General features: G+C 40.8%; 1 protein-coding gene across 1 annotated transcript; it reads right to left on the bottom strand.

The window, feature by feature from the left end:
- Positions 1 to 2,767: 2,767 nt before the first annotated feature.
- Positions 2,768 to 12,999, bottom strand: LOC307186370 (V-set domain-containing T-cell activation inhibitor 1-like; the record flags this gene model as incomplete). Its single annotated transcript, XM_079921427.1, has 4 exons — positions 2,768 to 2,784; positions 4,243 to 4,527; positions 5,498 to 5,902; positions 12,939 to 12,999. The coding sequence occupies 4 exons, from the start codon at positions 12,997 to 12,999 to the stop codon at positions 2,768 to 2,770; spliced, it is 768 nt and encodes a 255-aa protein (XP_079777553.1).
- Between the last annotated feature and the right edge of the window lie 218 nt (positions 13,000 to 13,217).

Consider the following 13,217-nt stretch of genomic DNA (forward strand, 5'->3'; position numbering starts at 1 on the left):
AAAATGGTACAATGGGTTGGATTCATAGATGAAAACATAGCATGTAGAGAGTTCAGATGGGAAATGGTACCATGGATTCTATAGAGAGGTCAAAACTGAGAAGGAAACACCATGAATGTATGGAATGGAGTAACACAACTTGCTGGAAAACGGGTTAAATGAATTTAGGAGAAAGGAACAGGAAATGCACCCTGATCATGATCACTGTAATGCACAGGTCTTAACTGACCTGATGTGGTCAGATAAGAAACTTAGGAAACTTGACAGTGTTAGGGTCTGTAAAAATAATATATTGCCAGGAAAATAAGAGGCAAGATGGTTAATGGATAAGAATAAAATATTTAACCAGGAAACCTGTATAAAATTGTCAAGAGGATGATGAAAGGAAATTTCTGCCGCCAAAAGAGAAGGGACTTTATCCTTCTAGTGCCTTGCCTCATTTTAAATTATGTAAGTTAGCAGAATTTGTCATTTTCCAAGGAGCAGTGACAACTCAAAACAAAATGCTTGCTCCAAAATCCTTCCACTAGACTCCATAGTTAAAGCTGGCAGCCAGTAATATTTATAACTTTATATATTCTTTGTCTTTCATAAATACCATTCTTAGTTTCATGTTTCAACTTCTTTCTAATTTATTTGTATCATAACATTGTTCTTATTGTGACTGATAACTTACTGAGAGACGATATCATGTAATGTTTAACAACAGGCTTCCTGAGTTTATATCCTCGTTCTGCCTCTGCCCTTTATATTCCAGGAGTTATTTAATCTCTCTGTGTCTCAGTTTCCTTTTTTTTTTTTTTAATTTTTTTGGCTTCATCGGGTCTTAGTTGCGGCACGTGGGATATTCGTTGAGGCATGTGGGATCTTTTGTTGCGGCACACAGGTTCTTCATTGCGGCACACACTCTTCTCTCGAGTTGTGGCGTGCGGCTTTTCTCTCTGTAGTTGTGGCGTGCGGCTTTTCTCTTTCGAGTTGTGGCGTGAGGCTTTTCTCTCTGTAGTTGTGGCGTGCGGGTTTTCTCTCTGTAGTTGTGGCGTGCAGGTTTTCTCTCTCTAGTTGTGGTGTGCGGGCTCTGTAGTTTGTGGCACACGGGCTCTCTAGTTGAGGAGCGTGGGCTCAGTAGTTGTGGCGCATGGGCTTAGTTGCCCCGTGGCATGTGGGATCTTAGTTCCCTGACCAGGGATCAAACCCACCTCCCCTGCATTAGAAGGCAGATTCTTTACCACTGGACCACCAGGGAAGTCCCTCAGTTTCCTCTTTAAAGTGGCATAACAAGAGTACCTACCTCATTTTGTTCTTTTTTCGAGGATTCAATGAGCTAATGTATATAATTTTTTCAAATAGTCTCTGGCACGTAGAAAGTGCTGTGTAAATGTCAAATTATCACCAATTATTTTCTATTATACATTCTTATAATTCTCACAATGACTTGGTGAAAAAGATATTTTACAGATAAGGAACAGACAGTTTGTAAAGTTTAAGGAATTTATGTAATACCACACAATTTGCAAAGAACAGAGTGAGGATTCAAACCCGGGTCCCTCTCATACTCATTCTACTTTGCCACCGTCTTTCCCTTTATTTTAAAAATTATTACATCCACATGAGCCATTAATTCCTCATTCGTGTTCTCTAATTATGTAACTGCTGAGCACGTATAAGCAATTAATAAGTTTTTTCATTTAGTTCTAATAACTGTCTGCACGTCTTCTCACTCTTAAGTGAGTGCGGATCAGGCCGGGCCTCTGAAGTTCCCCGAGGCGTGATCCACAATCCAACTTGGTTTCCCCAGAAACTATGCATCCAGGAGTCATGCCAGCCAGTGTGGGACCCCAGCAACCTCCAGCATACACCTCAGAGGTTTGGCCCAGTAAACCTCTCTGAGATGCCTTCTTTTTGTGACATTCTATGTGGACGTTTTAGAAGCAGATATATGTCTTATCTCCATCAAAATTATTTTATCACCTGAGTCCAGTAATTCAAAAAATTGGGGTTTTAACCCAATTAAAATCTCTGGTTCCTGGATGATTTTCTGAATTCCCTTTTCTCTTACATGCCTTTTTCTCCTCTCTCCCATAACCTAAGCTTGATTCCTACAAGGCCCGGGACAGATATCACCCCCACCCCCTTCCAAAAGGAACAAAGGAGGAGATTCTGTACAGAAAGTATAGAGATAGGAGAGATTTGGAAGGTGAGTTTTAGGAATAACAAAGACTCTGAAATCAGTTGGGCAAATCAGAAACGTTCAAGAGTGAGTCTCACCTTCTTTGACTTTCCAAGATTTCCATAGCCTTTGCTCAGTTATGCTATGTAAAAGAAGGCTTTTACAGATATAGTGATTCCCATTCATAATCAGTTTTAGGAAGATGTCTCTCTCAACTTCATATCAGCAAAGTGCCCATGTAATAATATTGATACCAAAACCCAAAAAATCTGGCTTAGAGAAATCCTGCTCTGCCCTGAAGTCTCCAACAAATCGTCTGTCACTGCAGCACCACATCAATGAAACATACACAGAGTAGAAAGTTCATCAGGTTTTTGGTCATCTTTCATCTCACAGTAAAGATTTTAAAATTTTATTCAGAGAACTTAACATATGAGAGGCATGAGGTCAAATAAAAGTAAATCTTATAAATAAGAGAATTAGAGATAAAGAAACAAGACTTTATAAATATACAGACCTAAGAGAGACAAAATAGGGGCGCTCCTATAGTTTTAGTCAACATCCAGTACACTGGACCTGTTACCTCCTTATCTTTTAGGTTTATGACAGGTAGGTGCCTAGGACAAAGAGAATATAGTCCACAAGAGAAAACCAGGAGCTCCAGTGGCTAAAGGCAAGACAGTTTGGTCCTCGGGCAGATGTTATTCAAATCTCTTAATAGTAGTCATATGTACGGGGATACTTTCTCCCTGTAAAAAAGAAAGCAAGCATGGAAGGCTGGAGTTTTATATTAGAGGCAAACCCTGCATTCAGCTACAATGCATTCCTGAAAGTCACACAGGAAGGAACAGTCGTGAAAAATGAGTTCTCTCTGTTCCTCCTAAGAGCAGTAGCCCTCAAATAACTCATTCACCATTAGTAACTCTCCTTCATTTTTAAGGCAAAATCCTGGTTTACTCATTCATTAATTCAACACTACTGTTAGGGGAACAATGACAGAAGCAAAAAGAGAAAAGAGAAGTGAATGGGATATTTCCCACCAACTTTCAGAGAGAGGGGAAATACAGAAGCAAAATAGGCCCAGGGCTTTGGAATATACTATACTACTGTGTCTGTTAGGTTTGTGGGACTGAGATACATGTCAGAGGAACTGATACCATCAGTCACCAGATCCCACCGCATTCCAGTATACACCGGAAAGAATACATCCCAGGCCAAGGAATGACTGCAGAGTCTGCTTATTAGATCTGAGCCTGCAGGGGGAGGAGGGAGGAAGATGCTCCTGATGTGTCCTGAGAAAAGGAACAAGAGTTGTGCGTTTCCATTTCAAGATTCAAGGTTATTTTGCATCTCTGGGGCCATGACCATGAGACTCAAAAACTAAGAGCGAACACCACCTATTCCAAGAGACTGCTGTGCATCAGGAGCCAGAAAAGAGGGATAGAGGAACATGGCTGCTGCTTGTGAGGGATTCGCAGTCTCGGGACAAGACTTAGATGACTTAAATCTGTTCATGGAGTGTATAATCTTAGATACATAAATGCTGGGTGGTGTAAGAAAATAAAGTATATGAGCTTTGGATTCAGAAAGAACGGATTTGAATTCTAACTCACGTGCTTATTAGCCATGTCCTTGGTCAAATTCTTTGCCGTCTTGCTTCCCTCACACAGGAGGGGGACAGCAATAACAACTACCTTGCAGGGTTGAGGCAAGGACTTAATATGACATATGTAAAGTGCCAGGCACATGGTAAGAGACTGATAAAGGGCAGCTATGCTTATTCAGCCTGTCACATCATAAAGCTGACGCCCGTAGCAGAGGGAGAGAAGCCTTACCAATAGGAACAGACACATCGATTGGGATGAAAGCTGTAAGTTCCTGAAGTGTGGTCTTTTTTCAAACACAGAGAAACTCCCACCTCCCCACCTTCTCTTGCCCCAAGCTACAACCTTCTCTTCCTGAGTTTCTTTAAATCTCCAAAGTGCCCAGAAGTGCCTGATACATTTGGCATTTGGTAAATATTACTGAATAATGACTTCTTTGTGGGGGAATACACCCTGCTTTAACTCACTTACTTGGGTACTTGCAGATGATTCTGAAGGGCTGGTTGTTCACATCTGTCTCTGTTATGTGGCAGACATATTTCTCATTTAACTTGACCGGGTATTTCAGGACAGAGAACACCCGGTAGAAGCCATTCATCTGCTCCTCCAGGACCTCCACGGTACTGTGGTTGCTCAGGTCCCTCTCTTCCCGATCCAGCCAGGTCACACTGGGCGTGAGGTACCAGCCCCTGGAGACGCACGTGGCCACATCCTCATCATTAATCTTATCAAACCGCACCTGGGGCGTTTCAGAGTCTGGTTGGAAAAAATAACAAAACAATTAGTTCCTTTTTTAATTCCAGCCCCAAGAGGATCAGGCTAGCAGAAATCTTGCCCTGAGTTTTTACATTAACCCTTATGTAGGCAACACATCTTGAGGTTCACCATAGTTAAAGTTTTGATCCAGGCACAGCGAGAGAATATCAGGATACACACATATGCCTGCCCTCCAGGTCTCATCTACCACTGCTGTCTTTATTTTTGGAACCTTCCTCTACATGAGGGGGTTCATTTCAGACTCTCTGCTGCACTCAGATAGCCCTGCTGAGGATCATAGAAGGAAAATGACTCTCAGCACCCCCCTGGCATCTCTTCCAACTCCTACCCAGAGGAATTCTGCCATGCCTCCCTCCACCTTTGTGAGATCTCTGATGAGGAAAAGACCACTCCCCATGTAATCCTGAAAAGGGTGAGGATCCTTGGGGCACTATGGACATCCACTGGTCCCGTCCAATCTTACATTTTAATAGTGAGAAAATGAAGCCTGGAAAATCTAAATGGTTTGTCCAGAGTCACACAATTAGAACCTGGGCCTCCTGACTCCCAGCACAGGGTTCTCTTCTCACCAAATCATACATCATATCTCAGAGTTTTCATGTAGGAGGCTTTTGCAACATGTTGGTTTTTCAGTCTTACAATTTGTTTAGTAAGTTTGGGATAGGACCAGGGTTTTGGATTTTGGTGTTTTTTTTTTATGTTTTGTTTGCTTGTTTGAATGAATGAATGATGTAGTCAGGTACAGATTAACACCTTTGGTTCAGAGCAATATTTTTAGCTAAGGTGAATTGACATTCCAAATACCTGACTCTCATAATGGGAATAAGAAGTACCTGTAATGATTTGAGTAGAAGGGAAAAAGTGAGAACACAAGAAGAGAAAACGTGTAGTTTATCTTTGTGAACAGAAACAGAGCTTGAAACCAAGTTAATCCAATAAATTCCCTTACCTTCTCCTATTAGCTTAATTGTACTTTTGCCTCTTCCATTTGGTGTGATGGCTGAGCATTTGTAGATAGCTTCATCCATGAAATCCACATTTCTTGATAAGAGTGATAGAGTCCACTCAGAAATTTCCTCCCGATCCATGGAGACTTTCCCCTCATACAAGGAATTTTGGTCCTCTAGTTGCTCTGTGTTACTGCTAAACTGGCAAACCAGCTTCGAGAAAACTTCCAAAAAATCATAGTACCTAAAAAATTGGTAATATTCTTTATCATCCTCTACCTCATACTCCTGTCTTATGTCTTCTCTCTTCCAAGGAAACTCAAGATTTTCTGTGCCCTCCACAAAGGAGAAATGACAGGAAAGGGTAACATCAGTGAAAGGATGGGCCCGCAACTCTGCTATAGACACTGAGGATGTCAAAGAAGAAATGAAGTCAGCAAAGTATTTGTAAAGACCAGTGAACACTGCATCAGGTAGGGTTTAATAACAGATAAAATAAATCACTCTAGCTATGTCAAGCAGAAAGAGGTTTAGTACAGGGAATTAGACATTTACAAAATCATGGGGAGCCTAGAGGAATGAGCCCAAAGAAGATCACGGAAGGTAAGACGTGCAATGTCTTATGTGTTAAGTCCTTCCCTGAATTATGCTCAGAACAACAGGCTGAGCTGGTCTGCCAGTGGAACTGCTGCCTCTGCCACATCAGGAAGCTGGTAAATCAGGAAGTTGTCACTGCAGGTATTGGCTCCAGAGTCAAACTGCACCTGCTAGATTCACACTGGGAACAGAAAGGATGCCTCATGCACTATCACCATTCTCCTCCCTTAAATCAGTTGCTAACTTGGTCCTTTAGCAAATGTATCTGATTGGCAGAGCCTACGTCATTTCCAGAACCCAAAATACAAAGGAATCTTGGAAATACAGTTTTTTACTCTGTAGTCTCAGCAGTTCAGGAAGGCATGTTAAAAAGGCAAAAATAGAATTTCAGTAAGTCAGTCTATTCTACCTGCCACAAATATCTACTGGTCTGGGCAGAGTTATCAACAGAAGGGGCTGAGGGCTATGGGGAATATAGCCATTGCACTATGTACCGTTCATAGAATCATGACCTAGAATAGAATCCTGATATATTAGAGCTGAAAGAAAGTTTAGAGGTCATTTGATTCAATCTTTCCAAACTATTTTCCCCAAAGCCCACCTCATTGACAGCCAGGTGAAAGACCAAATCAGTGAGATCTGCATTCCTTTATCACTTCAATCAGAAAAATCCCTCTATAATTTAATTTATAAATGGGGCTTCCAAGTAAGAATTCTTCTGTTAAGTGTCTCTGCTACTAAAAGACAAAATTGAAACCCAGGGAGCAATGTTGCTTGGGGTCACAAAGTAAGATACTGTTAGCACAACAGAAAGAAACAAGACGTCTCAATTTAAAAAGAACCTTTTGGGTCATAGTTATCATACTTTTGAGCCTAAAAGACTTATTAAATTCCCAACTTGAGTAAGACAGAATAATGAAACTTCTGCATTATGAAAGTAGGGACTCCATCTCTTTTTTCTCCTAGAGACACTATGCAAGTAAGAAGCATCCTAAAGGAAGAACTTGTCATATAAGCCTAAGTAAGGATATTGTTTGATATAATGAAGTGAGATCAAATAGAAGAAAGAAATACGTGAGGCACCAAGGAAAACCCAAATGGTGAAAGTTAATAGGCAAGGAAGCTTCTAAGCCATCAGCCCAGCAAAGAGCAGCCAGAGAGACATCTGGTAGGGGACATTCCAGCTGAATAATAGATGCAATCTGCTCATTTCAGCAGTGGCAACCACATGGCTAATGATGGCGCTATATCTTAACCACCTGTTTCACCAGTGCCTAGCACAGGACTTGACACAGTAAGAAAACATCAGGTGTAATGGTAAATTTTATGTCAACTTGACTGGGTCACTGGGTACCCAGATATTTGGTCAAACATTATTCTGGGCATGTCTGTGAGGGTGTTTTTAGATGAGATTAACATTTGAATCAGTAGACTGAGTAAAGTTGACTGTTCTCTCCAATGTGGGGGGCCCTCATCCAATCAGTTAAAGGTCTGAAAAGAACAAAAAGACCAGCCCTCCCTTGAGTAATAGGGAACTCTTCCTGCCCAGCTGTTTGAACTGAGACTTTGGTCCTTTCCTGCTCAGACTTGAACTGAAATATAGGCTCTCCTTGGGTCGTGAGCCTTCGGACTTGCACCGGAAATATACCATGGGCTTTCCTGGGTCTCCAGCTTGGTCAACACTGTAGTTCTGGGGACTTCTCACCTCCATAATCACTTGATCTCTTTATATAGATTTTATTTGTTCTGTTTCCCTGGAGAACTCTAACTAATACGTTGGGTAACATTTAAGTTTTTCAATGTCCTAGGCGTATTCAAAGAGCTTTTCCTGAACTAATTCATTTAATCTGTATACTAACACCGAGGTAGGTACCGCTATTATTCTCAATGTACTACTGGGAAAACCAAGGCACAGTGAGTGAGGTGAAGTAAGTTGTTCAGGGACACACGGCTAGTGAGAAATAGGGCTATGATTCAAACCCAGGCAGTTTGGCTCCAGAGCCCGCCATCTGAACTGGGTTCTGTCTTTTAACAGTAGGCACTCGTTCTAAGTTTGATGAATGAAAAAATGACTGATGAAATAAATGACTGAATGAATATAAAGGAAGACAGATGACAATGGAAAAAAAGGAGGCAGGGAGAAACAACTTGTCCACCCTTTGGAAGGATGGATTTGCATACCAAAAAAACTAAGTGCTTTCCTGCTCAGATTGTTATTTGTCTGACGTGGTTATAATCAAGAAGCAGTGGATTACAGGTACAAAAATATCTTGATAGATTTGTAAATCCAAGTTCTAGTTCTAAGTTTTCTTTATTAGTCATTTGAAATTGGGCAAGTCACTTAATCTCTCTTATGTTACAGTTTCCTTATGTATAATTAGGGTAAGAACACCTGCCCCAGGGCTGTTATGAAATACCTTGGGATCTTAGGGATTGTTTTTATATGACATGGTTTAGTCATTTTCCAGAGGGACAGAAGGAGTGGACCAGATGGGTGGATACCTTAGTAAACTGCCCCTCTTCCCAAACTCTCTCATAAAAATATGAGAGGTCCTTGATTCTAGCTTTTCAGTTTATATCCAGGAGGTCTTGCTACAGCTGTACACTTTCTGTCCCCAAGGGAAAGGGTCTCAGACTCAGGAATCCAAAGGCTCTAGCCAATGAATCATGAAACAGGATCTGCCAATGATGTAATTGTTAATATAAAAGCCAACTTCTGAGTGATGTGTCTGCAGATGGTCCTACTTGAATCTGAATAACTCTTTTGTCTATTTCCATCTGTATTATTTCTAGACCTTTGTATCTTTAGCTTCCCAAGGCCTAAGAAGCTGAGGCAAAAGCTCAGCAAAAAGTTAATAATATGGGAAAACACTTTGAAAACTATAGAAAGATACTACATCTAAAGCACCTAATATAGTACCTAGCACCTAGTATTAGGTTGTCACTGTTGCTATAAAATATAAGATATTATTAGAACTAACACAGCTTTCTCATTCTCACTTACATATATACCCATTCCTTTAATCTGTTTGGTTGGGTTGTTCCTAACTATGAGTGGATTACCATCTCACTTTGCCTTACTGCTCCCTTCTACACACACACACACACACACACACACACACACACACAGAGGAACCAAGCATCAAAAGAAAAGAGCCAGTAAATATAATCTGGGTGGACCAGGCCTTGCACTAACTCCTAAGTAGATCTCTGGATGCATCTCCTGAGGATGCCTTCCAGCTTCTGCCAGCTTTAAGAGACTGGCAGAACTGCCGTAGGTCCCTGAGACACTGCATATACCTAAAACCGATTAATGTGTTTGACCACTTTTTGAGTAGTTATATTGCAGGTTTGGGATATTTTTTTTTTAAAGAAATTTTTGCATATATATTTTTGGCTAGCTGAATTACATTATCAACATCTATATACTATTCATCTCAACATTTTTGAAGAAATGAGTATAAAAATTATACAAACTCTGTGTTGACTGCCCATCCAGATTTTTCAGGACAGACCTGATCTCAAATATTCTGTGATGCTATACTCTGAATCAGCACTTATCAGGCACTTGAAGTGGGGAGGACTGTCTAGACTTTTTTTAATTGGGGGAGTTCAAATTATAGATGTGAATAGGTGTAGTTATCCAGATATGGCCTCAAATGGGCAATTCAAATTGGCAGTGGGGGTGGGAAGGCTTTTCTCATTTAAAAACATGAAAATAGAATAAACAAGAATGGTTTACAATTTGGGGTCTGTTATATTTGCCCATCTGTCTTCACCATTTCCTGTTAAACAAATATAACATTGTTATTCCCATCTAAAAAAAAATGAAAAGACTGAGGTTCAGAGAGATTAAGTAATTTGCTTGTTTTTTTTTAATCTCCAAATCACTATTTCCCTCACTATCCCCAAAGTTTTCTCAGAAATACCCACAAAGATTTTTTGAAAAGTGACTCATCTACATTATGAATAAGTAGAAGTATATTGACAGTCACCAAAAAGAAAGACATTCTGTAAGGAACAACAAGAAAGGGAGAAAATTTGCTTCAGCTGAGAAACAGTGTGAAGCAGCACAACGCTGCTGGGTCCAAGGAAGGCCCCACCAACAGGCACCACCACCAGACTCCACACCCACCAGATGCACTCTTAGCAGACAGAGGCTTCCAGCACTTCAACATTCTGTGTGGGATTGTCCACTGAGTCAAGTTCACCCAGGCTGATTCTATGCAGATTTGTTTGACTTGCTATATGAACCTGGAGCTCTATTTCTGTAATATGCAAATCTATCTCTAGAGGTGAGTCACATTTGAATTCCTCTGGATCAGAGTTAGCCCTGAAATGATGTTTGAGGGATCAGTGACAGCTTCCCAAGCAATTGTCATTGATTTTTCTGGATGTTGCTTGGGGAAAGTCAGCAGTGGGGGAGATATAACTAGTAGATATACAGATGTATCTGGGAAGTTATGGAGCGATGCTTCCCCAAACAGAGAAAAATAACCAAGAGACAGTACTAAACACGTCTGCCCTGCCAGGGCTGCACATTAATGGAAATGGTACTAACAAGCCTGGGACATCTCTGGAGGCGGTGGGAGAAAGGTATCGGGGAACAGTCAGCCCCTTTAAGAAGCTCTGACATAAATGTACATCTACAGCAGGTAAAGGCAATCTTACGGTCTGGATGCTGCCTCCCTCTCTGGTCTCATCTCTCACTACTCCCCCACACCTCAAGTTCCACCAGTGCCATCCCTGAGTCATGGTGCTGTTCAAAGCCTCCTCGCCTGGCACATCCCCCATCACGACCGCCCTCATCTGCCCTCCACTACTCACTTAACATTCAAAATTCTGCCTCTTCCTATAATCTGTTAAGGAGAAAAATAAAACTCCACAATCCCCCAGGTCCGTGATACATTATAATAATAGCTACTATATATCAAATGTTAACAAATGCCAAATTTAATCTTCAAAATAAGCCTATAAAATGGGCACTATTATTATCTCCATTTTTTCTCTTTTTTACTATCTCCATTTTATAAGTGAGGAAAATAAGGCATAGAGAGGGTAAATAATTCATCAGGGGCACACAGAACAAAGACACTCATCTTTCAGGTTAGCCGAAGCCTGTCACGTCACCTAAATTCTGTCTTGACAAACCCCTGCACTGTCGCCACATACCATGGGAAGTCCCATCACCCAGGGTGCCCACCAAAAGAACAGGAAGCTCCTGGCCGATGAAGCAGATGGCTTGTGGAATATTACAATAAGTCTCTTTCCTAGAGGCCTATTGGACCCTGGAGAATATGTGCTCTGTGGGTTGAATATTAACAGATACAGAATTCTTCAGAAGAACAAGAGGATAGAGGAGCCCCTGCCAGCAGATGTCCAAGTAAAGCATTTCTGGGGTCATTGGGACAAGTGGAAAGATTCTTTGCCAAAAGTATATACTCTGACTAGGAATATGACTAGTGATTGACAACAACTACTGATTTAGAAAATATTTCTCTGTGGTATATGTAGGAAAAAATTTTAAAGACATATCTAAAATAATAAAAAATATAAAAGGTAATATGCCAGATAGCAGCTACTAGAGCTACAGATAGTCAATAGAGAGAGACTGTAGTCAAATGTCATAGAGATAAGAAGTTGTAGGAATATAAAATGCCTTTTCAACTCAATGAAATTTCATTATCTATTTTCAAGATTGAAAGTTTTGCATCATTATTAAAGACATAAATCCTAAAGCCTTCCCAATTCCCCCACCTCAGTGAGATATAATCTTTGCTCCTCCATAATTCCACTGTATTTTGTACTTTTATGCAGTACTCTCACACATTTAATAGAGCGTATTTTTTAATGATTCTAGTAGTAACACATACTCATTGTTTTAAAATGTTAGAAAAATGGAAAAGAATAAAGAAGAATACTACAACCACTTTTAAGTCCATCCAGACAACCACTGCTACCATTTTGGTAGTACGTACACATACTCAGTATGTGTAATTTTTTTTTTTTTTTTTTTTTTTTTTTGCGATACGCGGGCCTCTCACTGTTGTGGCCTCTCCCGTTGCGGAGCACAGGCTCCGGACGCGCAGGCTCAGTGGCCATGGCTCACGGGCCCAGCCGCTCCGCGGCATGTGGGACCTTCCCGGACCGGGGCACAAACCCGCATCCCCTGCATCGGCAGGCGGACTCTCAACCACTGCACCACCAGGGAAGCCCAGTATGTGTACTTTTTAAGAGAACTAAATTTGTATACAGTTTAGTGTCCAGTTTAATTTTCCTCTTGACACTGTTTTGTGAGCATTTCTTCATCATTAAAAATATCCCTATAATCTGGTCTACTCTGTTTTATAGTTATGTGTATGCATATCTTATCATGCCTACTAGACTGCAAGTTCCCTAAGGGCCTGCCTAGGTCCTCTTTGTCTTTCATATGTCCATCATTGTGTTCCATATGTCGTAGAGGCCCAATACGTGTTTATTGCATTAACTAAATTAAATTTAATTTGGTGTAACATTCTTACAAATTTTCACTCTATAACAGAAAAATGAAAAAAAAAAAGAAGAAATTCATACACTACTAAAGATGAGCATCAACTATGCCAAAGCAGAAAATTCCAGCAGTGCAGCCCGGTATTGTCTCCAGAGCTTGTACCCTTTTCACCTCTCGTCTGCAGAAGAACTATGAGAAGACTATGAACTAGCTTGATATAGAGGCACATGTGTAAAGGGACCACATACAGTTGGAGTAGATACCTAAATACTTCAGTCACATTATCCAACATTTGACTCTCCAGTTCACAAGGCCAACACTTTCTCGCAAATAGTCTATTTATTGAAAGAGCTTACCTGTATCACAGCTGGTCCCTCTGATCAGCCAGGTGAGAAGCAAGTGAGGTGGAGTCAGCATGTCTTTCAGAGGGATGGTTGTGTGGCAGTCCCCAGAGAGAAGGCTTGGTGATTCTGTTATTACCAAGCTGTTGCAGCCAAAGCTCAGCAAAGAACCTTGTGAGATTTAATATTTCTAATGGCTATATTTGTTGGCTAAAAAGTGCTTGCAAGGCATTATGGCTGAAGAGCGGAACTAGTAGAACACCATAATGTCCAATATTGGAGAATCATTCTACA

The sequence above is a fragment of the Stenella coeruleoalba genome, assembly GCF_951394435.1.
Source record: "Stenella coeruleoalba genome assembly, chromosome: 5".
NCBI classification, from domain to species: domain Eukaryota; kingdom Metazoa; phylum Chordata; class Mammalia; order Artiodactyla; family Delphinidae; genus Stenella; species Stenella coeruleoalba.